Consider the following 22,468-nt stretch of genomic DNA (forward strand, 5'->3'; position numbering starts at 1 on the left):
CGAATGGTTTAAGTGAAGCATTTTTGTAAAATATTAACCACTTTCCTGCTGAATGACATACCACGGACATGTCCAGTGCAATTTGACACAGGTAGGAATTCCTGACTGGATGTCCTGTAGAAGATGAATGACAGAACGCCAAAGGTTAACGTCCTGGAAGGACACATGCTACATTTGATTGCTCTGCTGGGGAAAAGCACACTAAAAACTTAGATATGCTCTCAGGAGAGGTGATTATCAATGCACACTCTCCAGGGACTCTTTCCTATGTGTTTTTTGTTCTCGTCAGTCTTCTCAATTAAAAGGGTATCCTCTCCAAACATTAAAGTGAAGGTACAGTAGTAGAGCAGTGCTTTCCAACTGTATTCAGAGCCTGAAAGTCAAACACAAGTTTTCCTAACAATTGTACAACTATTGTTCCATTCATAATGAGGTTTAGTATGACAAAGATCTGTTTGAAAGATCCTGATGTCTTTAGAAAGGGATTTCACTAGCTCACCCAACAGTACTGCCGTTTCCAGAAGGGAAAGCCAGGCTGACAGGCCCGTCCTCTTCCTCCACACTGCCCCAAAATCCTGCTCTCCTGGAAGTACTAGAAGTGAGTGAACCTGATGTCTCCAGGGCTGGGAAATGAGTTATCAATGGCTTCCTTCTTGTGCTCCCGCTCTTGGGGGAAACAGCCACTGCAGGTCTGCAATGGAGGCGAGTGAGCCACCAGCAGCTGCTGGATGTTACTCTTAGGCAGTCTGATGGGGCTGGTATAGGAACCCATGCAGAGTACACTAGGCTTTGGTGGCAGTCTTTCCAGTGGAGTGGGACTAGATGTGGGTCACTTTGGGAGCAGCCAATGCCATTTCTTGAGCCTGATGTCATTCAGGGTGCCCTACAGGACAGACTGGAACTTTGTGTTGAAATAATATGCTTTGTCCTTTCATGAGTCACATAGCATCTTGTCACTAGGAGGGATTATTACTTATTTTATTTCAGTTTAGAAGAAGGTATGAGGGAATCACAGGTCTTGAACCCAGGTCTGTGGCTCCCTAGACAAGCCTCAGATCACAGCCATCATCTGACACCTTCACCAGCAGGGAATGTGGACTCGTGGACCTCAGCTCACCATAGGCACCGCCCACAAAGATCTCAATTGGGGGTGATGTCTGGCCTCTACAATTGGCTCAGACTCATTATTTAAGCTGGAAGTAGGCACAGGACTTTGTCTGAGCAACTAGGTGAATCCCTGGGTGGCTGCTACATTGGACCCTGCCTTCTCGCCTGACTCCTGAGCCCTGCCTTAATCTGGATTCTTGCATTCCTGTCCTGTCTTGTCCCTTCCCTCCTGCCTTGTTCCAGATTCCTGCTCTGAGTTCCACCTCTGGCCACTGATGCTGGCTCTGACCCTTGGCTTAACTCCTGCCCCTGGCTCTGTCGCTGACTTCTGCTCTGACCACTGAGCCTGATCACCACTGCTTTGACCACTGGGTCTGACTGCCTATGACCTGGTCCGTGACAGTAAGGTTGTTTGGTCCTGTGCAGTCTATATCCTACAGCAAAATGACTGGTGTAAACATTTAAACCATTAGCTGCTTTTAATGCTCTGAGAAGGTGACTTGGATAATGGATCACCATTCCAACCCACCCCTCCATGACCCTTGGGACTGATTCATGTGAAGGCAGAGAATACTGTTAGGATCACAGATATTCAGGAGAGACAATTACAGCTCAGGTGACATCATTAATATCCATTACTTATACAGTGCCATAACGTGCATGGCACTTCAGAGACAAGTAAGACATGAACCCTGCTCCAAAGAGCTTAAAACCTAAGTGTCTGATTCACACTCACACCGTGTAAGTCTGATGGAGGTATTCCTCATTTACACCAGTGGTGAGTGAGTGACAGCAGAAGAAGTTAGAGGAAGGATGGGAAAATGTTGAGAAGGGGTAAGATGGGGTGGCAACGGTCAAAGGAAGAGAAGGGAGAGGTGAATAGGTACAAGTGGAGAGCTGCAGGACAAAAGCAGTTGGTTTGGTGGAACAAGGCAAACAGGGAGGTGGATTTCTCTATCACCAGATAACCATTCTGAATGGATGACCTTCTTCACATGAAGATCACTCAATATCCCAGGTCTACTCCAGTCGTTCACTACCATTCTGTGTCCAAGGATTGAGAATAGTCTAGGAGAACAATGAGAGCTAGCTGGCCCCTTTCAGCTTCCCCTGTTTTTGTTTCCCTCTGTTTCCTGGAGCAGAAGATTCATTTAGTGAGCATTGGTGAAGGCCCAGTTGTCTATGTGGATCCTGCTCAGATCGATTTTGGCAATATCCAGGTTCTAAAGGATGCTTCCTGTACACTCCACCTCTCCAATCAGACCGTTATTCCTGCACCATTTTGGGCACAGATGGTAAGTGAACTGTGGGGCTATTTTCTAATGAACATGTCGCTTGGAATGTATGGCCTCTAACAGTCTGTGACTTGATTTTATATGCAGCATTCTCCTAAAATTATCTCAGAGAGATGAAATGGGTGTGACGTAATTCCCCAAAGTGGCTGGCTGAGTCTGCTCTGAAGTGCACCTGAGTCACCCCATTAGTGTCAGTGGGATCTCATAGATGCAACTAAAAGCAGAATTTGGCACTTGATCTTCTTTATAACCTTTCTCTTGACAGGAGTTTAGCTGTGCTAATCATGTTTATGTACCTGTATGAGAGACATCTTATCTCTTTGTTCCTGAAAGGTAAGCACTTCCGCATAGATCCCGTCAGCTGGGCCGCACACATTGACTTCGGGTTTGTGCTTCAAAATTGGCTCGCAAAGCTTTCAGCTGGCAGAGATCATCCACAATTTACTAATGGGGAGGTTAGCTGGATGTTTAGTGGTGTTACTCCCACTGGGAGTTTTGGCAGCTCAGTTGCAGCATAGAAGCTATTTTGTTTGTAAAGGGAGCTGTGTAGTTAAGTTACATTAATGCTGAGAATGCACTGCAGCATCTTTGTATTTTGTGGCATTGCAGAATACTTCTGGGTCTTTGGGGAATGTTATAGGGAAAAGACAGTTCAATTCAGTGAGACTTTTTCAACCTGACAGGCTACACAGGTGTTGTAAAGTGTTAAGTCAGACCCCTCCAGAGTCTGTCGGGGTGGGGATCCTTAGCCAAGAAGGGGGTCACGCTCTGTTTGGAGTTTGCACCCCTCTCTCCATTGGTCTCTCCCCAGTTGGTGACAGTTTGCTTCACAGTGATGCCATCTCTGCCGTGTCTCTCCTGTCTCCCCATGTCAGGCACAGTTTTTCCTTAATCCTCTTTTGGTAACATGTCCTTTGATTCTTGATCATCTGAAGAAATATTTTTCTTGCACCTTCCTCTTATTTCAGTTTCCACAGTACCTAGAGGTGTCTACGGGTCTATCTCCACTGCAGCCCATGGTGTGATTTGCAGCTGGTGTAGATGTACCAGCACTCGCTAGACTCTAGCTAGCATGCTAAAAATAGCAGTGAGGACATAGCAGGGTGAGCGTCACTGTGGGCTGCACAAGCCCACCTGACTGCCCTGGGTACATACTGACTTGTGCAGCCCATCCCCTGCCATCATGTCCTCACTTCTGTTTTTACCAGGCTAGCTAGAGTACAGCTAGCAAGGGTACGTCTACACAAGCTGCAAATCACACGTGCGGCTGCAATATAGATGTACCCTGTGATGGGGTGCAGGGGCTTGACCTGGTTCTGAGTGAACAGGGGAGTAACTTCAGCTCAGCTACTTCCTGAGCAGGTGCTGAAGGGAAGGTTTGTAAGAGTGGCTGATTGGGCTGCTGAAGGCAAGGAGGTCAAGGAGTCTTGTGCCCTCTTGTGCCAGCCTGGGTTTGGCCTGAGGAGTTTCTTTGAGCTTAACCAGCATGGCATGCTCCCCACTAGTGAAATGGATTGTGGAAATCCCTCTCTGTGTCCCTTATAGTTGGTGATCAGAACAGTTTGTGATCCTCAGCTTTGATAACAGTGATGGCAGGAAGATTTGCACTGGACAACTGGAACACTTCCCTTATGGCTAGTGGACAGCTCGCCATGTGGATGGCGCACTGTGTCTGTATTGTAAGGAAAGGGAAGATGAAAGATCACACTTTTGCCCAATGGGCTGAAATCTGATCTCAGATGTACTTTACACATGCAACTGAGAGCAAGATTTGCACCACACCATCAGTTTAGCTGGTAGATCACCCATCATTTATTCACCTGTTCTGATGTGATGAAAATGGTAGATACAAGAATGAGGGATAGATATGGAAATTTAAAAAAAAATAGGCATCAACCCATAATAGGTGCCTTTCCTTTCAAGATGACTGTCTGAACTTCTGAAGAAACCCAGTGCTTCCTTTATTGGCTTAGAGGGTGCCTATAGCTGCCATTTGGTTTCACTGCTTAGATATTTCTGCAGGACAGACCGTTGTGATCTCTTCTCTCCTTTATCAGAGGGGTAGCCGTGTTAGTCTGGATCTGTAAAAGCAGCAGAGAATCCTGTGGCACCTTATAGACTAACAGACGTTTTGGAGCGTGAGCTTTCGTGGGTGAATACCCACTTCGTATTCGTATTCCCCACTTCGTATTCACCCACGAAAGCTCACGCTCCAAAACGTCTGTTAGTCTATAAGGTGCCACAGGATTCTCTTCTCTCCTTTAGTAGCAAATCAAGAAACCCTGGATCTTTGAAGTCAGGCCTGTTGAAGAAATGGTTATTGATTGAAGTTTATGGAACAATGAAGGGTCATCCACTTTGTTGGGTTCAGATGGGCAGCTCTGCTGATCGAAGAAGATTGGATTTAGCAGCAAACAGCAGCAGAAGATAAAGCCAGGTGGTAGCGTTCAAAATGTAAAGAGAAAAGGCCTCCATGGGTATGTCCATCTTCATCCTACTTGCTTTGGTCTTAATTAGTGCATGCAAGTTGTGTTCCTGTCCGGTCAGCCAGCTTTCCAGTAGCTTGTTTGCTTTATGGAGAAGGAGGTCTTTATGAAAACACACTGAAAAGGTCTGATGATTGGAGATCATGCGGGTATAGAATACACAACTACCCAAAACTATCCATAATGTACAAATCTACATGGTCCTGCTTAGGGTCTCTAAATTTCACTGGACCTGTCACGGGGTGAACTGTTTTCAGCAGCACTGACCTGTTTGCTGCAGAGTGTACTGCCCTGTTCCATCAAGATGAAAGGTGTGGTTGAAATTTCACAGTGCTGGGTCACAATGGGTGGGCAAGGACTCAGGGATTCACTCAGCCAAGCATTTCTCCCCACAAACATTGTCACTAACGTTAAAACTTACATGGACTGATGTCCCCAGTGGAATTGCTCAGAGGTCCCGTGGATGCCTCAGAACAGCCTATGTGATGTCCCGTTTCCAGCTTTGAGGTTAGCCAGAGACAGAGAGAGAGTTCAGGCTAAAATGGCCTCAGAAGTTGTGCATTCAGAGCGGGTGGTTGGAGGTAACAGTTTGTGTGTACTGTTGTCATGCATATGTACAAATTTGGGTCTTCAGGCACAAATTTAGAGGCCAGGTTCAGATCCCTTGAATATTATGCCCTAAATGTTGGTAGCAACTCAACTAAACTAAATAACTAGGTGAATAATTATCAGGATCCACTTTCTATAGAAGCCCTTACGGTACTCCAGCATGGACATGTAGATTTGACTGATGTGACTAGGATGCTGAGTCACTTCCATCAGCAGATCAATAAAGATGCAAAGCCTGTTTGTACCAAAACCACCAATCTGAAAGCAAAAACTTTGTCAGGTGGTGTATGAATTTATACATATTACATCTGCACATGAAGTAGGATCTGCTCTGCACGCACCATCGGGATGCACATCACCCCAGGCAGGGTAAGGGGGAGGATCCATGGCCTGGCAGCCAGGAGGGAGCAGGCTGCCTGTGCATGGGAAGCTCAAGACTCCCATTGTGGCTAGGCAGCTCCACACCACCTGACTGTATTTGCGTGCGGTTACGAGAGGAGAATTCCTGTGCTGCTGCTGTAATTGCAAGCGCTGCCCTTCCTTGTAAACGCTTCACACGCTCCTTCCTCCACCCATCGCCCTCCGAAGAGCCCAGAGTTTGAGTCCCTCAGTCTCCTCCTGATCTTTGTCCTGGGACCCAGCAGGAGGTTCAATATTCTGTACCACTGTTCTGGTAGGACTCTCTGTTCAACGTAGTCAGGAGGAATGACTCAGCAGAAAGAACATTCTCACCAACGGAAGATATTACCTCACCCATCTTGTCTCTCTAATTTCCTGCGACCGACACAGCCACTCCAACACTGCCTACTGTGTGCTGACAGTGAACCCTTCGGTACTGCGCCTTCTTACAAGTATTGCCACAGGAGATGAATAGAACAAGGAAACCTGGATAAATGGCACCGGATCAATGAGAGGGATTTCATGAGACAGGGAGGAGGAACTCTTTTGGGTGAAACAAAAGTAAACTTGGGCTCTGTTTTCCTCCTTCAAGTGAAGTTTCAAAAAGAGATGTCATAGCCAGAGATTGGCTAGTGCACTGGCAGGGCAAGGGAGGTTGCACAAAGCCAATAAACCAACCTTCTTTCCCTGCAGCAAAATCCAAACAGCTGCATAGTGAGAGACCAGCACTGAGACTCGACACTGAGCTCTGCTACCTCAGCTACCAGAGCTCTGGGAGTGCCAGAGAAATTTAGCACAAATAATTCTTTGGATAAAAATTCCAAAGCTCTTACTCAGTTTTTACTCTTGTAAAATCCCCCTTGATTTCAAAGTCCCTGGTGACTTCAAGGAGAGTTTTGACTGAGGGTACGTCTATACTACCCGCCGGATTGGCGGGTAATGTTCGATGTATCGGGGATTGATTTATCGTGCCTCGTCTGGACGTGATAAATCAATCCGCAAATCGACGCCCGTACTCCACCTTGGCAGGAGGAGTAAGCGGAGTCGATGGGGGAGCCATGGCAGTTGACTTGCCGCCGTGAGAACTGCCAGGTAAGTTGAACTAAGATACTTTGCGTAGGTGAAGTTGTGCATCTTAGTTCGAACCCCCCTGCTAGTGTAGCTCAGGCCTCTGGGCTTGCGTACATGGCAAGTTACTGGCAGCAAGCCAAGATGTGAATCGACAGCACACCAGCTTGCTGTGCAGTAACACCCCGTACAGGCACTGCTAAGGAGCACTTTCACGAAGTACGAAGCCAGGTTGCACAGCAGGACTTTCACTATACTGTTGCAGTGTCCACATGGGATGTTACTGCATGGAAACCTAGTGTGCTGGAGATTCACCCCCCGGCTTGCCAGAGTAATTTCCCGTGCAGACAAGCCCCAAGTAAAGACTTCAGGATGTGTCCCCAAAACAACAGTCTTCCAAGCAAAGAGATGCTCTAGTTGCCCTTTTAAGAACAATTCTGCATAGTGGGTGGGGGGCTGGACTAGATGAACTAATACATTTTCCCCCATCTCTAATTTCTGTGGAAGGTCACAACCAGTTGATGTAGCGCCATGGTGAATGAAAACTGCATGTTAGGGCCCAGGATGGGTGTGCAGTCAGTAAAGTCATTGGCATCCTGCTGCTGGCCATAAATAAAGATGAATTTGGGGGTTTCTTCTCTTGTGTTTTGATGCTTATGAATTTGAATATAGGGAGAGCATATCTAGAATGAGTGCACTATTCCATTCATCCATCCCCTCCCTCATCAGCCCCGTATCTGCAGGCCTGTGAGACAGGTACTATGGAGCTGAGCCTCCTGGCTTTCTGTATAATCCAAGTCGCCTGGGTCCAGCAGCATGCCCTGTACAACTCCATGCATCCACACCGCTCATGTAAGATAAATGCCATACAGCACCTAACATTTCGCATGCTTTGCAGCCTCTCTTTCCCTAGCTATAGATAATATAGCTCTTTACACATAAAGGCAGCAAAGTCCTTTGAATTCAGTGGGAAGTTTCACTGCTTGGATAAAAAGGCTGAGAAATAGCTGAGGCTTAGCAGGGAAGGAGATGTATCCGGTGGTTATTTCTCTTCCTTTTTGTTGTTGTCGTTTTCTTTTTCTTTCTCCTTAAATGTTTGATGATGTTGCCATATTAATCAATACAAACATTTTGCATTTGTCAATGAATGTGTTTTCTCCCACACTCCAGAAAGGGAAAGATTTATTAGCAAATGAGTCGTTCTTTGATCTTTTCACACTCGTTCTTTGTCTGTTGCTCTGTCTCCTTGGGGCTCTTTTATGTGCTGCTTATTACTGACATCTCTCAGTGTTATGTAAGGTGCCTGTATATCAGGCCTATGGGATCAGCAAGGAAAGGACATAGAATCGTAGAATATCAGGGTTGGAAGGGACCTCAGGAGGTATCTAGTTCAACCCCCTGCTCACAGCAGGACCAACCCCCAACTAAATCATCCCAGCCAGGGCTTTGTCAAGCCTGACCTTAAAAACCTCTAAGGAAGGAGATTCCACCACCTCCCTAGGTAACCCATTCCAGTGCTTCACCACCCTCCTAGTAAAATAGTGTTTTCTAATATCCAGCCTAAACCTCCCCCACTGCAACTTGAGACTATTGCTCCTTGTTCTGTCACCTGCTACCACTGAGAACAGCCAAGCACCATCCTCTTTGGAACCCCACTTCAGGTAGTTGAAGGCTGCTATCAAATCCCCCCTCACTCTTCTCTTCTGCAGACTAAATAACCCCAGTTTCATCAGCCTCTCCTCGTAAGCCATGTACCTCAACTCCCTATTTTCGTTGCCCTCTGCTGGACTTGCTCCAATTTGTCCACATCCCTTCTGTAGCAGGGGTACCAAAACTGGACACAATACTCTAATTGTGGCCTCACCAGTGTCAAATAGAGGGGAATAATCACTTCCCTCGATCTGCTGGCAGTGCTCCTGCTTATACAGCCCAATATGCTGTTGGCTTTCTTGGCAGCAAGGGCCCACTGCTGACTCATATCCAGCTTCTTATCTACTGTAATCCCCAGGTCCTTTTCTTCAGAACTGCTGCTTAGCCAGTTGGTCCTCAGCCTGTAGCGGTGCATGGGATCCTTCCTTCCAAAGTGCAGAACTCTGCACTTCTGCAGGTTAAACCTCATCTGATTTCTTTTGGCCCAATCCTCCAATTTGTCTAGGTCACTGTGGACCCTATCCCTACCCTCCAGCCTACCTACCACTCCCCCTAGCTTAATGTCATCTGCAAACTTCCTGAGGGTGCAATTAATCTCATCATCCAGATCATTAATAAAGATGTTGAACAAAACTGGCTTCAGGACAGACCCCTGGGGCACTCCGCTTGATACCGGCTGCCAACTAGACATCGAGCCCTTGTGAATACTTGTTGACTGTTCCTGATCACCTTCCTCTCCTCCAAGTGCTTCAAAATGGTTTCCTTGAGGACCTGCTCCATGATTTTGAAGTGAGGCTGACTGGTCTGTAGTTCCCCAGGTTTTCTTTCTTCCCTTTTTTAAATATGGGCACTATATTTCCTTTTTCCAATTATTCAGGACCTCCCCCAGTCGCCACAAACTTTCAAAGATAATGGCCAATGGCTCTGCAATCACTTCAGCCAACTCCTTCAGCACCCTTGGATGCATTAGATGTATTAGATCTGGACCCATGGACTTGTGCATGTCCAGCTTTTCTAAATAGTCCTTAACCTGTTCTTTCGCCACTGAGGGCTGCTCACCACCTCCCCCTACTGTGTTGCCCAGTGCATCAGTCTGGGAGCTGACGTTGTCTGTGAAGCATTGAGTACTTCAGCTTTTTCCACACCATCTGTCATTGTGTTGCCTCCCCCATTCACTAAGGGTTCCACACTTTCCCTGACCTTCTTCTTATTGCTAACATATCTGTAGAAACCCTTCTTCTTACCTTTCACATCCCTTGCTAGCTGCAACTCCAGTTGTGTTTTGGCCTTCCTGATTATACCCCTGCATGCTCGAGCAATATTTTTATACTCCTCCTTAGACATGCTCTACTAAGTCATTTTTTTAATTATCAGAAGCTTTCTTCTCCTCATTGTGATCACAATAAAAACATAAGAATGGCCGTACTGCATCAGACCAAAGGTTCATCTAGCCCAATATCCTGTCTTCCAACAGTGGCCAATCCAGGTGCCTCAGAGGGAATGAAGAGAACAGGGAATCATCAAGTGATCCACCCCTGTCACCCATTCCCAGCTTCCAGCAAAGTGAGGCTAGGGACACCATCCCTGCCCATCCTGGCTTATAGCCATTGATGGACCTATCCTCCACGAACTTATCTAGTTATTTTTTGAATCCAGTCATAGTCTTGGCCTTCACAACATCCTGTGGCAAGGAGTCCCACAGGTTGACTGTGCGTTGTGTGGAAAAATACTTCCTTTTGTTTCTTTTAAACCTGCTGCCTATTAATTTCATTGGGTGAGCCCTTGTTCTTCAGTTATGAGAAGGAGTAAATAACACTTTCTCCACACCAGTCATGATTTTATAGACCTCTGTCATATACCCCCTTGTCATCTCTTTTCCAAGCTGAAAAGTCACAGTCTTATTAATCTCCTCTCATATGGAAGCCACTCCATATCCCTAATATTTTTGTTGCCCTTTTCTGAACCTTTTCAAATTCCAATATATCTTTTTTTGAGATGGGGCGACCATATCTGCATGCACTATTCAAGATGTGGGAGTACTATGGATTTATTATAGAGGCAAAACGATATTTTCTGTCTTCTTTTCTATCCCTTTCTTAATGAATTCCAAGATTCTGTTCACTGTTTTGGCTGCTGCTGCACATTGAGTGGATGATTTCAGAGAACTATCCACAATTACTCCAAGATCTCTTTCTTGAGTGGTAGCAGCTAATGTAGACCCCATCATTTTATATGTATAGTTGGGATTATGTTTTCCAATGTGCATTACTTTGCATGTATCAATATTGAATTTAATCTGCCATTTTGTTGCCCAGTCATCCAGGTTTGAGAGACCCTTTTGTAGCTCTTCGCAGTCTGCCTGGGACTTAACTATCTTGAGTAGTTTTGTATCATCTGCAAATTTTGCCACCTCACTGTTTACCCCTTTTTCCAGATCATTTAAGAATATGTTGAACAGAACTGGTCCCAGTACAGATCTCTAGGGGACACCATTATTTACCTCTCTCCATTTTGAAAACTGACCATTTATTCCTACCCTTTGTTTCCTATCTTTTAACCAGTTACCAATCCATGAGAGAACCTTCTCTCTTATCCCATGACAGCTTACTTTCCTTAAGAGCGTTTGGTGAGGGACTTCATCAAAGGCTTTCTGAAAATCTAAGTACATTATGTCCACTGGATCGCCCTTGTCCACATGCTTGTTGACCCTCTCAAAGAATTCTAATAGATTGGTGAAGCATGATTTCCATTTACAAAAACCATGTTGACTTTTTCCCAACAAATTATGTTCATGTCTGTGTCTGACAATTTTATTTTTTACTATAGTTTCAGTCAGTTTGCCTGGTACTGAAAATGGGTTTACCGGCCTGTAATTACCAAGATCCCCTCTGGAGCCCTTTTTAAAAATTGTGATCATATTAGCTATGTCATCTGGTACAGAAGCTGATTTAAATGGTAGGTTACAGATGACAGTTAGTAGTTCTTCAGTTTCACATTTGAGTTCCTTCAGAACTCTTCAGTGATACCATCTGGTCCTGGTGACTTATTACTGTTTAGTTTATCAATTCATTCCAAAACCTCCTCTAGTGACACCTCAGTCTGGGACAGTTCTTCAGATTTGTCATATAAAAAGAATGGCTCAGGTTTGGAAATCTCCCTCACATCCTCAGCCGTGAGGACTGATGCAAAGAATTCATTTAGTTTCTCCACAATACCCTTGTGGTCCTTGAGGGCTCCTTTAGCATTTCAATTGTCCAATGGCTCCACGGTTGTTTAGCAGGCTTCCTGCTTCTGATGTACTTAAAAATGTTTTTGCTATTACTTTGAGTCTTTAGCTAGCTATTCTTCAAATTCTTTTTGGCCTCCTAATTATATTATACTTTCATTCGCCAGAGTTTATGCTCCTTTCTACATTCCTCACTAGAATTTAACTTCCACTTTTTAAAAGATGCCTTTTTTTCTCTCACTGCTTCTTTTACTTTGTTGTTTAGCCACAGTGGCACTTTTTTGGTTCTCTTACTGTATTTTTTAATTTGGGGTATACATTTAAGTTGAGCCTCTATTATGGTGTCTTTAAAAAGTTTCCTTGAAATTTGCAGGGATTTTACTTTGGCATTGTACCCTTTAATTTCTGTTTAACTAACTTCCTCATTTTTGTGTAGTTCCCCTCTCTGAAATTAAATGATACCATGTTGGGCTGCTGTGGTGTTTTCCCCACCACAGGGATGTTAAATTTAATTATATTATGGTCACTATTACCAAGGAGTCCCACTATAATCGCTTCATGAAACAGATCCTGTGCTCCACTTGTGACTAAATCAAGAATTGTCTCTTCTCTAGTGGGTTCCAGGACTAGCTGCTTCAAGAAACTTTATCTCTGTATCCCATCCTGAGGTGACATGTACCCAGTCAATATGGGATAGTTGAAATCCTTGTTATTATTGAGGTTTTTTTAAATTTTTATAGCCTCTCTAATCTCCATGAGCATTTCACAGTCACTATTACCATCCTGGTCAGGTGGTTGGTGATATATTCTGTGCTACAGTTTGGTTCATTTAAGATTTTTACTACTTTTGATTCTATGCTTTCTTTGACACCTAGTGCCACTCCCCCACCAGCACGACCTGTTCTGTCCTTCTGATATATTTTGTACCCTGGTATTACTGTGTCCCATTGATTATCCTCATTCCAACAGGTTCTGTGATGCCTACTATATCCATATCCTCATTTAATATGAGGCACTCTAGTTCACCCATCTTATTATTTAGACTTCTAGCATTTGTATATAAGCACTTTAACAGCTTGTCACTTTTTAGCTGTCTGCCATTACATGATGTAACTGAATGGGCAACTTTTTCATTTGACTGTTTCTCATCAGATCCTTTCCCTATTTTATCATCTTCCATCCTCTCCTCCTTACTAGGACATAAAGAATCTCCATTAGTAGATCCTCCCCTACAGGATGTCTCTGACCGAACCACGTGCTCCTCCACAGCTGTCGGCTTCGCCCCAGCCCTTAAAATTAAAAAGGTCGTAGAGCAGTTTTTAAACTAAGTGCCAGCAATCTGGTTCCATATTGGTTTCGGTGGGGCTCATCCTTCCTATATGGGCTTCCCTTTTCCCAAAAGTTTCCCCAGTTCCTAATAAATCTAAACCCCTCCTCCCTACACCATTGTCTCATCCACGCATTGAGATCCTGCAGTTCTGCCTGTCTGATTGTGCAGGGCAGGCTCCAGGCACCAGTGAAGGAAGCTGGTGCTCGGGGCGGCCAATGGAAAGGGGCGGTACATCCAGGTCTTCGGTGGCAGTTCAGTGGCGGGTCCCTCGGTCCCTCTCTTCCTCTTTGAGCTGCCATCGAAGAGGAAGAGAGGGAGCAAAGGACTCGCTGCCGAATTGCCGCTGAAGAATGAAGCGGCGCAATTGAGCTGCCACCGATCAGCTTTCTTTTTTTTCTTTTTTTTTTGACTTTGCCACTTGGGATGGCAAAAAAGCTGGAGCCGGCCCTATGCATGTGGATCTGGAAGCATTTCAGAGAATGCTACCGTGGAGGTTCTGGACTTCAGTCTCTTACCTTGCAGCCTAAATGTGGCCTCCAAGAGCTCTCTCCTGTCCTTCCCTAAGTCACCAGTACCTACATGTACCATGACCACCAGCTCCTCCCCAGCACTACACATAAGTCTATCTAGATGTCTTGAGGGATCCGCAACCTTTGCACTAGGCAGGCAAGTCACTATGCGGGTCTTCTGATCATTGCAACCTGCTATTTATGTTTCTAATGATCTATTCCCCCATAACTATTACCTGTCTCTTCCTAATAACTGGAGTTTCCACCCCCACCCCTCACCCCGGGAGAGGTATCCTCAGCGCAAGAGGATACCACAAGATCATCTGGAAGGATGGTCACAACTATGGGATTGTTTCCCTCTGCTCCAGTTGGATGTTCTTCTTCCCTGAGACTTTCATCTTCCTCAACAGCACAGAGGCTGTCAGACCGGGGGTGGGACCATTCTATTGTGTCCCAGAAAGTCTCATCTGTGTACCTCTCTGTCTCCCTCAGCTCCTCCAGTTCAGCCATGCTGGTCTCCAGAGCCCATACACAGTCTCTCAAGGCCAGAAGCTCCTTGCATAACGCCAAGTGCCCATACATGCTGCATTGGGTGCAATAAATTGGATAGCTCCCACTCTGTTGCTGGACTTCTGCCTGTATTCTCTTTCTAGTCCTGCAGCTTGTTCCTTTGTTGATGTTTCGTTTTTATCGGGGTGTTTTTGGCTTTAAGTTTAAGGAATGTTAAGTGTATCCAGCCCCCCCCACAACTCCCCTGTTAGCCACTCCTGTTCACTAGCTCCCTGGTCTTCCTGAGTAGCCCCACCCCCTGGGTTATGGTTGATAGGTACTAAAGGGCTGAGGGATCACAGCCTCATTAAGAAGCTCTCACCCTTGCCTAGCAGGCCACTAGGTTCAGCACACGGTCCCCCAAACAAGCAGACCACATGGTATATTTCAGTCAAGCAGCAAGCATACCACAAACGCAAACAGATGCTACAGACAACACTACAGACTTCCTCCACCCCCCTCCCCCCCGGGTCCTGTAATCGCTCCGCCTTCACAGGAGAAGTCCCTCACAAAACTCCTGTGTTAGCTGCTCCTGTTCACTAGCTCCACTGGTTGCTTAGGAGCGGGCTTTTTAAAGTCCTGGTCTTCCTGCATAGCCCCACATCCTGGTTAAGGGTTGATGGGTGCTAAAGGACTTAGGGATCAAAGCCTCATTAAGAATCTCTCAGCCTCTGATGGTGATTATGGGAGTGGTGCAGTACAGCAAACCTTGTGTTCCTATTTGCTCTTGGTGAGAGAAGAAAAAATCTAGAAGAAATGGTGAAAACCATCATGATCCATGATTATGTCTTCTTTTGTGGGCATAGTCCGATGGCCAACTCCCACAGGTCTAATCCAGGAGAGTGGCCTCATGGTACCACTCACTCCCTGTAGTTTAGGACCCTATCTCCAGGTTTCAAGGGGAGAGTTTCTTAGCTTGGCGGGGGCAGGCTGGTGGTTGATTTTCCTCCTCACTTTGCTGCAGCAGGAAGCTTTTCCAATGGGTTGCTGACTGGCTGCTTTAACCTGTCAAGACACTCTGTGACTCACCCCTAACTTACACCCTATTTTACATTTTAAAACCACCTGGTGAGGAGTTCAAGAATCAGGGGCACTTATTTCTGCTGCATCAGAGGGACAGGGGAGCAGGCTGCTGAGTCATCCTTGGAGATCTGGCTGGATTGAAGGGGGAGGAAGTGAGGATTCCAGTAGATCAGTGGTCCCCAACCTTTTTTGCCTGGCAGGCGCCAGACAAGGAGCCACAGAGGACCATTGCGGCGGACGAGCATCTGCCGAAATGCTGCTGACAAGCGGCAGCGTCAATAGGTGTTGCCGCTGAAATGCCGCCAACAAGCAGCGTCATCCAGAGGCGTCATCACCGAAATACCACCGAAAATTGGCAGCATTTCGGCGGCGACGCCTCTGGATGACGCAGCTTATCAGCGGCATTTCGGTGGATGCTCATCCGCCAGCCAGTACGTGGGTGCACTTAGATGCCCCAGCAGGTGCCATGGCGCCCGCGGGCACCGTGTTGGAGACCCCTGCAGTAAATAGTGCTCAGTTTGCTTGGGAGCCGGCTACAAAGCCACTTCTGAAGACACTTGGCACTGGGGGAGTGGGAGGAGAATGGACCACCTTAATCCCAAAGCAGACTGGCCACTGGAGGTAGGTTCAAATTCAGTTGGAGGAAGAGACAGGGTTTAGCTCATACAAAAGTATAGCTAGTATCTATTCAATTGATGGGTTTCATTGGCACAGATGTTTGCTGAACTGTAGAGCAGCTTGTAAAGACTCCCAGTCAATATCACAGAGCACGCAGGGAAATAGAATTTTGTTAGGCGTCCTTTTCCCTTATGTACATCTCTCCTCATTAGTGCAGAATTTGTTTCATTTACCAAGTCACACCCTATTGTTTCAAGCTTTTCCCATGTTTGGCTTTAATAAAGAGATGGCCATATGGATAGAAGCAATGACTTTTAGTGAAACTTAAAAATGCCACAGATAAATGGATGCTGCCTCGGTGGTTCCATTACTTGTTCTGGTTGACTGAAGATTTCATTATCAGCTGACAGAACTGGATGGGTGTGGGGGAGGGAGGGCTCTTTCCCTTCACTAAAACCATGTTGACTTTTCCCCAACAAATTATGTTCATGTCTGTGTCTGCTCCGAATGAAGTCTGAGCAGCCTGCAGTTGGCAGATTAGTTGTTTTTAAGTGTGCTGTAAATTATGATTTTTCTCAAGCAACTTGTAGGGAGCCGGTGTGGTCTCCCTCTGAACCAGAGGGTGAGGAGCCACACTCTCAGCCGGAGTGGGTGAGGCCAGACCAAGCTTACTCCACCCCCCGGAAGGGGAGGGCTGGAACAGGAAGTATAAAAGGCAGGCCCTTAGCTCAGTGAGGGCAGCACCAGGGAGGGAGACAGACACAGGCTGCTCCCTGTGGATGCCCTGGACCAGGAGAAACCTGACCCAGAGGAAGGACTCAGGCTGCCAGGACTGCCAGCTGCAGAGTACCCCGAGGAACTGGAGGGGCTGGGCAGCAACCCAAGCCCAAATGAACCTGACACTGAGGAAAAGCTGGAGCTACCGAGGCTACCGTGGCTGAATACCCCGACGAGTTGGAAGAACCAGAGGGACCCACTTGAGAGACTGGGTAGGAAGTAGCCCAGGGGCGGAAATGGACAGTGCGGTGAGTTGGTGTTTGGTCAGCGTGTTGCAGACAGATCCCTGCTGACCCAGTGGTGGGACCTTCCTGCCCCACCCCCACTGTCAGGGTCCTGGGCTGGAACGCAGTGGAGGGACGCGTCACAGACTCTTGCCGGGGCCCCCTGCCTGAGGGGCGCGTCACAGACTCTTCCCGGCGCCCCCTGCCTGAGGGACGCGTCACAGACTCTTTCCGGCGCCTCCTGCCTGAGGGGCGCGTCACAGACTCTTGCCGGCGCCCCCTGCCTGAGGGGCGCGTCACAGACTCTTGCCGGGGCCCCCTGCCTGAGGGGCGCGTCACAGACTCTTCCCGGCGCCCCCTGCCTGAGGGAAACGTCACAGACTCTTGCCGGCGCCCCCTGCCTGAGGGGCGCGTCACAGACTCTTCCCGGCGCCCCCTGCCTGAGGGACACGTCACAGACTCTTCCCGGTGCCCCCTGCCTGAGGGACGCGTCACAGACTCTTTCCGGCGCCTCCTGCCTGAGGGGCGCGTCACAGACTCTTTCCGGCGCCTCCTGCCTGAGGGGCGCGTCACAGACTCTTGCCGGCGCCTCCTGCCTGAGGGGCGCGTCACAGACTCTTGCCGGCGCCCCCTGCCTGAGGGACGCGTCACAGACTCTTGCCGGCGCCCCCTGCCTGAGGGGCGCGTCACAGACTCTGACTGGTGCCTTCCCTGCCTGAGGGGTGCGTCATGGACTCTTGCCAGCACTCCCCTGCCAGAGGGCGCATCATGGACTCTTGCCAGCACGCCCCTGCCAGAGGGGCACATCACTGACTCTTATCGGTACTGCGATGGCACACCTCCCTCTGCTAAGTCCCCGTTGACAGAGAAGTGTGACCAGGGTTTTTCGGTGAGGCAGTAGCTCCCCGCCACCATGCAGTGGCTTGCGGGACCAACTGAGACCTTGCTACACAGCTGAACAATTAGTCTGCAATGTTTGCATGCTCCTTTCTATTAGCAGGATGCAGGCAAACAATGGCATGCTCTACTGCAGCAATCAAGTATATTTACAATGTTCTAGAGCAGGAGTCAGCACCCTTTCAGAAGTGGTGTACCGCGTCTTCACTTAGTCACTCTAATTTAAGCTTTCACGTGCCAGTAATACATTTTAAAGTTTTTAGGTCTCTTTCCATAAGTCTATAGTATATAACTAAACTATTGTTGTATGTAACGTAAATAAGGTTTTTTTAAATGTTTAAGAAGCTTCATTTAAAATTAAATTAAAATGCAGAGCCCACTGGCCGGGTGGCCAGGACCCAGCCAGTATGAGTGCCACTGAAAATCAGCTTGCGTGCCACCTTTGGCACATGTGCCATAGGTTGTCTACCCTGGTCTATAGAAATGAGTGTGTTAAATTAGCTTTCCAAGGTGCTGTGAACACCGGCCAAGAAAATGGGATGGTGTGGCCTTTTGCAAGGTGGGCAAAGATTTGTAGGATGAGACCTGTAGTTTGCAGTATGATTTACTGAATATTTCCATTGCTGTAGAACCTCGAGTCCCTGATCAAGCTTATAGCCCCAGTGTTGTACTGGGCAAACACACATGAAGACCTAGTCCTTGCCCTAAAGACTTCAAGGGCCAAATCTTCATCTTTGTCACAACTCCATTGATGTAAATGAAGATATACTGATTTACACCTAGCAGGGGATTGTGTAACAAACTGTGACTGCAGACATACAGACTCTGCAGCCATCAGCGAGATCAACTCCAGGGCCTCCCAACTTCCTACAGGGAAAATTACGTGGTGAAATGCTCGTAGCAGCATAGGGTTGCCAGCCCAGCTCAGGCCTGGGGGTCCTTCTAAACCAGCAACCTAGCAGTAGCCTGTACCAAATGATACAGAGGAAAGTGCAGGAAAATTATGGAATAATCTGCCCATTGGAAAGATTCTTCTACCCCCTCATCAGTTAGTAGCTGTCTTATGCTCTGAAGCATGAGCCTTCATAGCCATCATAAATGTTCATCCTAAAGTAACTAGGGATTGAGCACTGGACTGGGACTCAGAAGACCTGGGTTCTCTTCCTGGCTCTGCCACTGGCCGGCTGGGTGACCTTGGACAAATCACTTCACCTTTCTGTATCTCAGTTTCCCAGCCTGTTCCACTGAACTTCCTGTGGAAAGCACTTTGAGATCTACTGATTAAAAGAGCTGAGTATATTATTTGTAATAATTCTCATTTATTTTAATCCTATTAAGCTCTTGGCCTCACTGATACTTTGTGGCAGTGAGTTCCACAGGTTAATTATGCCTTGTGTAAAACAGTATTTCCTTTTACAAGTTTTAAATGTGCTGCCTTTCAGTTTCATAGCATGTCCTCTTGTTCATGCATTAGGAGGGAAGGTAAATAGCAGGGCTCAGTCTGCCTTCTCTTTTTGTGTGTATTTCAAAGAAGAAAACATCCAAGTAAAAACAAGGACAGCACCTCCTCCCATGTGGCTACAGGACAGGCACAGCTCAGTCTCAGGGGATTCTCTCTGGCCATTAAGTCATTAGCAAAAACACTTCTGTAAAGAAAAAGTTGCCTAGATATGTGAAGAAAGATGATTGTTTATTGAAGCACTTGATTAGCCACATGCACTGATTTGCACACTCATTTTAGTCATTTATGCACGTATATGTGCAATTGTGCACCTCTAACTTTTCCACCATAGTTTTATTGTGCCTGCAAAATTAGAGAGTATCTGAAAATGTGACCTAAAGGCTTAAATGCTGCAAACTCCAAAAGTCTGGATTTTGGGTCAACGATAGTGTGAGTTTGTGGCATGTTAGATGCATATAGCATGAGAGAGGAATGGTCTAAGTCAGTGATTCTCCACATGTATCCCTGGGGTTACGCAGAGGTCTTCCAGGGGTACTTCACTCATCTAGATATTTGCTTAGTTTTAGGACAGGCTACATAAAAACACTAGCAAAGTCAGTACAAACTACAGTTTCATACAAACAAAATGAGAAAGTCAGCAATTGTTCAGTACTAGTGCAACTGTGACACTTCTGTATTTTTATGTCTGATTTTGTAAGTAAGGAGTTTTTAAGTGTGGTGTAACTTGGGGGTACGTAAGACCAATCAGACTCCTGAAAGGGGTACAGTAGTCTGCAAAGATTGAGAACCAATGGTCTAAGTCCTGGACTGGAAGCCAGGAATTTGAGATCTAATCCTCTCTCTAGGACAGGAATAAGCCGCTTCAGCTTTCTTCCTTAGTTTCCCATCTATAAAATGAGCATAATACTGAACTCATTCCTGGGGACAATATGGGGGTTAGTTGATGAATATGTGTAGAGTGCTTTGACAGTAGAAGGTGCTCTATACTGTATATGATGCTTTAATGGTCCCTCCTGCCCTTAAGCTCTATGAATCTATGAAATGCTAAGTATTACTGTCTCTGCAAAGATGAATGCATGTCAGCTTCAGGCCATCGGAATCCTGATGGAATTAGAGCATAATGACAATTGCAAGTTGACCCAGCTGGACCTTTCCTTTGTGAGCTGACTTCTCTGTGAGCAGTTAGGAGAAACTATCAGTAAGAAAGACCTGCACCGACCTCATCTCAGTAGATAATTCTACTTTGCTGTGCAAATTGCCTGCTATGAAGCAAGCTAATGAGATTCCTGCAACCAATGGATATGCTCAAATTGCCTGATGCCAAGATCAGCTTCTATCCTCAATACACTCCAGAATGCTGAAACGGGGGAACATTTTGCGCCATTTGAGCAAAGGCTAAAATCACCAGGACAGTTCATTGGGAGAGTGTGGGTGCATCTGAGGATGGCACTTGGCCCAGTGGGACATGCTGTTCTTTATCCCACCAAATTCCAAAATGTTGGGGACAGTCATCTTCGGTTTGGGGTACATGATGGAATGCCTGTCTCTACAGTGAGTAAAGAAATGACCTTCTAAAACTTGCCAGAGGACAGAAATTTGCAGACTGTGAATCCTGAAGCTAGTCAACTTGATGAGTTGATTGCTGTGCCATTTGTATACCACATCTCTGGACCTGACCCCACGCTCAGTGAAGGCAATAGGAGTCTTTATTGATCTGAGTGGGTGATAAAACTTAAATATTTCCTGGGTTTGGTTTTATTGGTAACTCTGATAAAAATAAAAATAAATCTTAACTGCTCCCCAGAGCTGCTGCTGCTGCTGCCATTTATTTGTATTCCAGTACTGCCTTGACAGACGAATGGAGATCAAGGCACCATTGTGGTAGGTTCTGTACAAACACATCATAAGAGATTGTCCCTATCCCAAAGAGCTTGTAGTTTAACTAGACAAGAAAGAAAGGAAGATTGCAGATACAGAACTGAGGCAGAGAGATAATAAGTGTCTTGTGCATGGTCACACAGCGAGCCTGTAGCAGGGATAGGAATTGAACCCAGATCCCTGTTAAGTGCTGTAACCACAAGACCATCCTTCCTCTCAGGCTGCTCCTAGAATTTCCTTGCAGAAGCATCTCTGTCTCAATGCCTAATTCTCTTTGTCTCAGAGAGACTCTCCCCAATTTATCTTATCCTGGGTGGAGCTAACATGATCCACCTATCGGCATGAGTCAGCAGTAACTGCTCTGCTTCTTTATTTAGAATTCTTAGGTTAGCTCCACTCAGGACCAGTGCTAGGGTTTTGAGTGCCCTAGGCAGACGGCAATTTCGCTGTCCCGCGCTCTGGTCCCACGGCTCCAGTGAAGCTGCCGCAGTGGTGCCTGCGGGCGGTCCACTGGAGCCGCGCGAGCAGCCAACTGTCCGCAGGTACGACTGCGGCAGCTCCATCCGAGCCACGGACCAGCGGACTGCCCACAGGCACCACTGCGGCAGCTCCACGGGAGCTGCCTGCCGCCCCCTCTGGTGGCGCCCTGACCCAGGAGACACCCTGGGCTGCCGTCTGCCGCGGCGGCGCCCTGACCCAGGATCAGAGCACCTCCGCAGCAGCCGGCAGCCTGGGGTTTCCCCGGGCCAGGGGGTCCCTGGGCTGCCGGCTGCCACTGTGGCGCCCTGACCCAGGGCTACCGCCGGCAGCTGAGACTCCCTCTCTGTCCTAGCAGCAGCGGCTGTTCAACCATTTAAAAAAAAATTGGGGGGCGCTTTTTGGCACCCCCAAATCTCGGCGTCCTAGGCAACCGCCTAGTCCGCCTAAATGGTTGCACCGGCCCTGGCTCCACTCCCTTCTGATTCAGGGTCCTAGAAGCCACCACATTGTTACAATGGTGTTTCTGGAGTTCCTAAGAGGAGGCGCCTATCTCTAATCTTTGCAGTTAAAGGAGCTGTTTCTCTTTTCTACACCAGGTCTCTCCGTTTTCAGAAGCGCAGCCAATATTTCTGGGCTTTGTGTGTTGGCAAGATGAGGGCCTCATTGGTTATGATGTTTTGTTGCCTAGTGATATGTTGAATTGCATGTGGTCTGCTCTCTGGGGAAGGTTTTGTCCTCTCCCCTGCTAGGAGAAGGTGGGTGTTGTGGAGCGGCCACTCTGAAGGTTGGGGCCATTGTGCAACTGAAAGTTGTACTGTATCTCCCTGCCAGACTAATGTCCCATTAGAGTGATGGTGCTAGCCCGTTGGAGGCCGTAAGCA

The 22,468-nt window shown here is 47.1% G+C and overlaps 1 protein-coding gene across 1 annotated transcript in view; it reads left to right on the top strand.

The window, feature by feature from the left end:
- The window catches only part of HYDIN (HYDIN axonemal central pair apparatus protein), a 401,019-nt gene that overhangs the window by 166,404 nt on the left and 212,147 nt on the right, over positions 1–22,468 (top strand). The window contains exon 18 of the mRNA XM_032795387.2: positions 2,250–2,402. Coding sequence (XP_032651278.1) covers positions 2,250–2,402 — 153 coding nt within the window. The remainder of the gene's footprint in view (positions 1–2,249; positions 2,403–22,468) is intronic.

Source organism: Chelonoidis abingdonii, chromosome 19 (assembly GCF_003597395.2).
Source record: "Chelonoidis abingdonii isolate Lonesome George chromosome 19, CheloAbing_2.0, whole genome shotgun sequence".
In the NCBI taxonomy this organism is placed as follows: domain Eukaryota; kingdom Metazoa; phylum Chordata; order Testudines; family Testudinidae; genus Chelonoidis; species Chelonoidis abingdonii.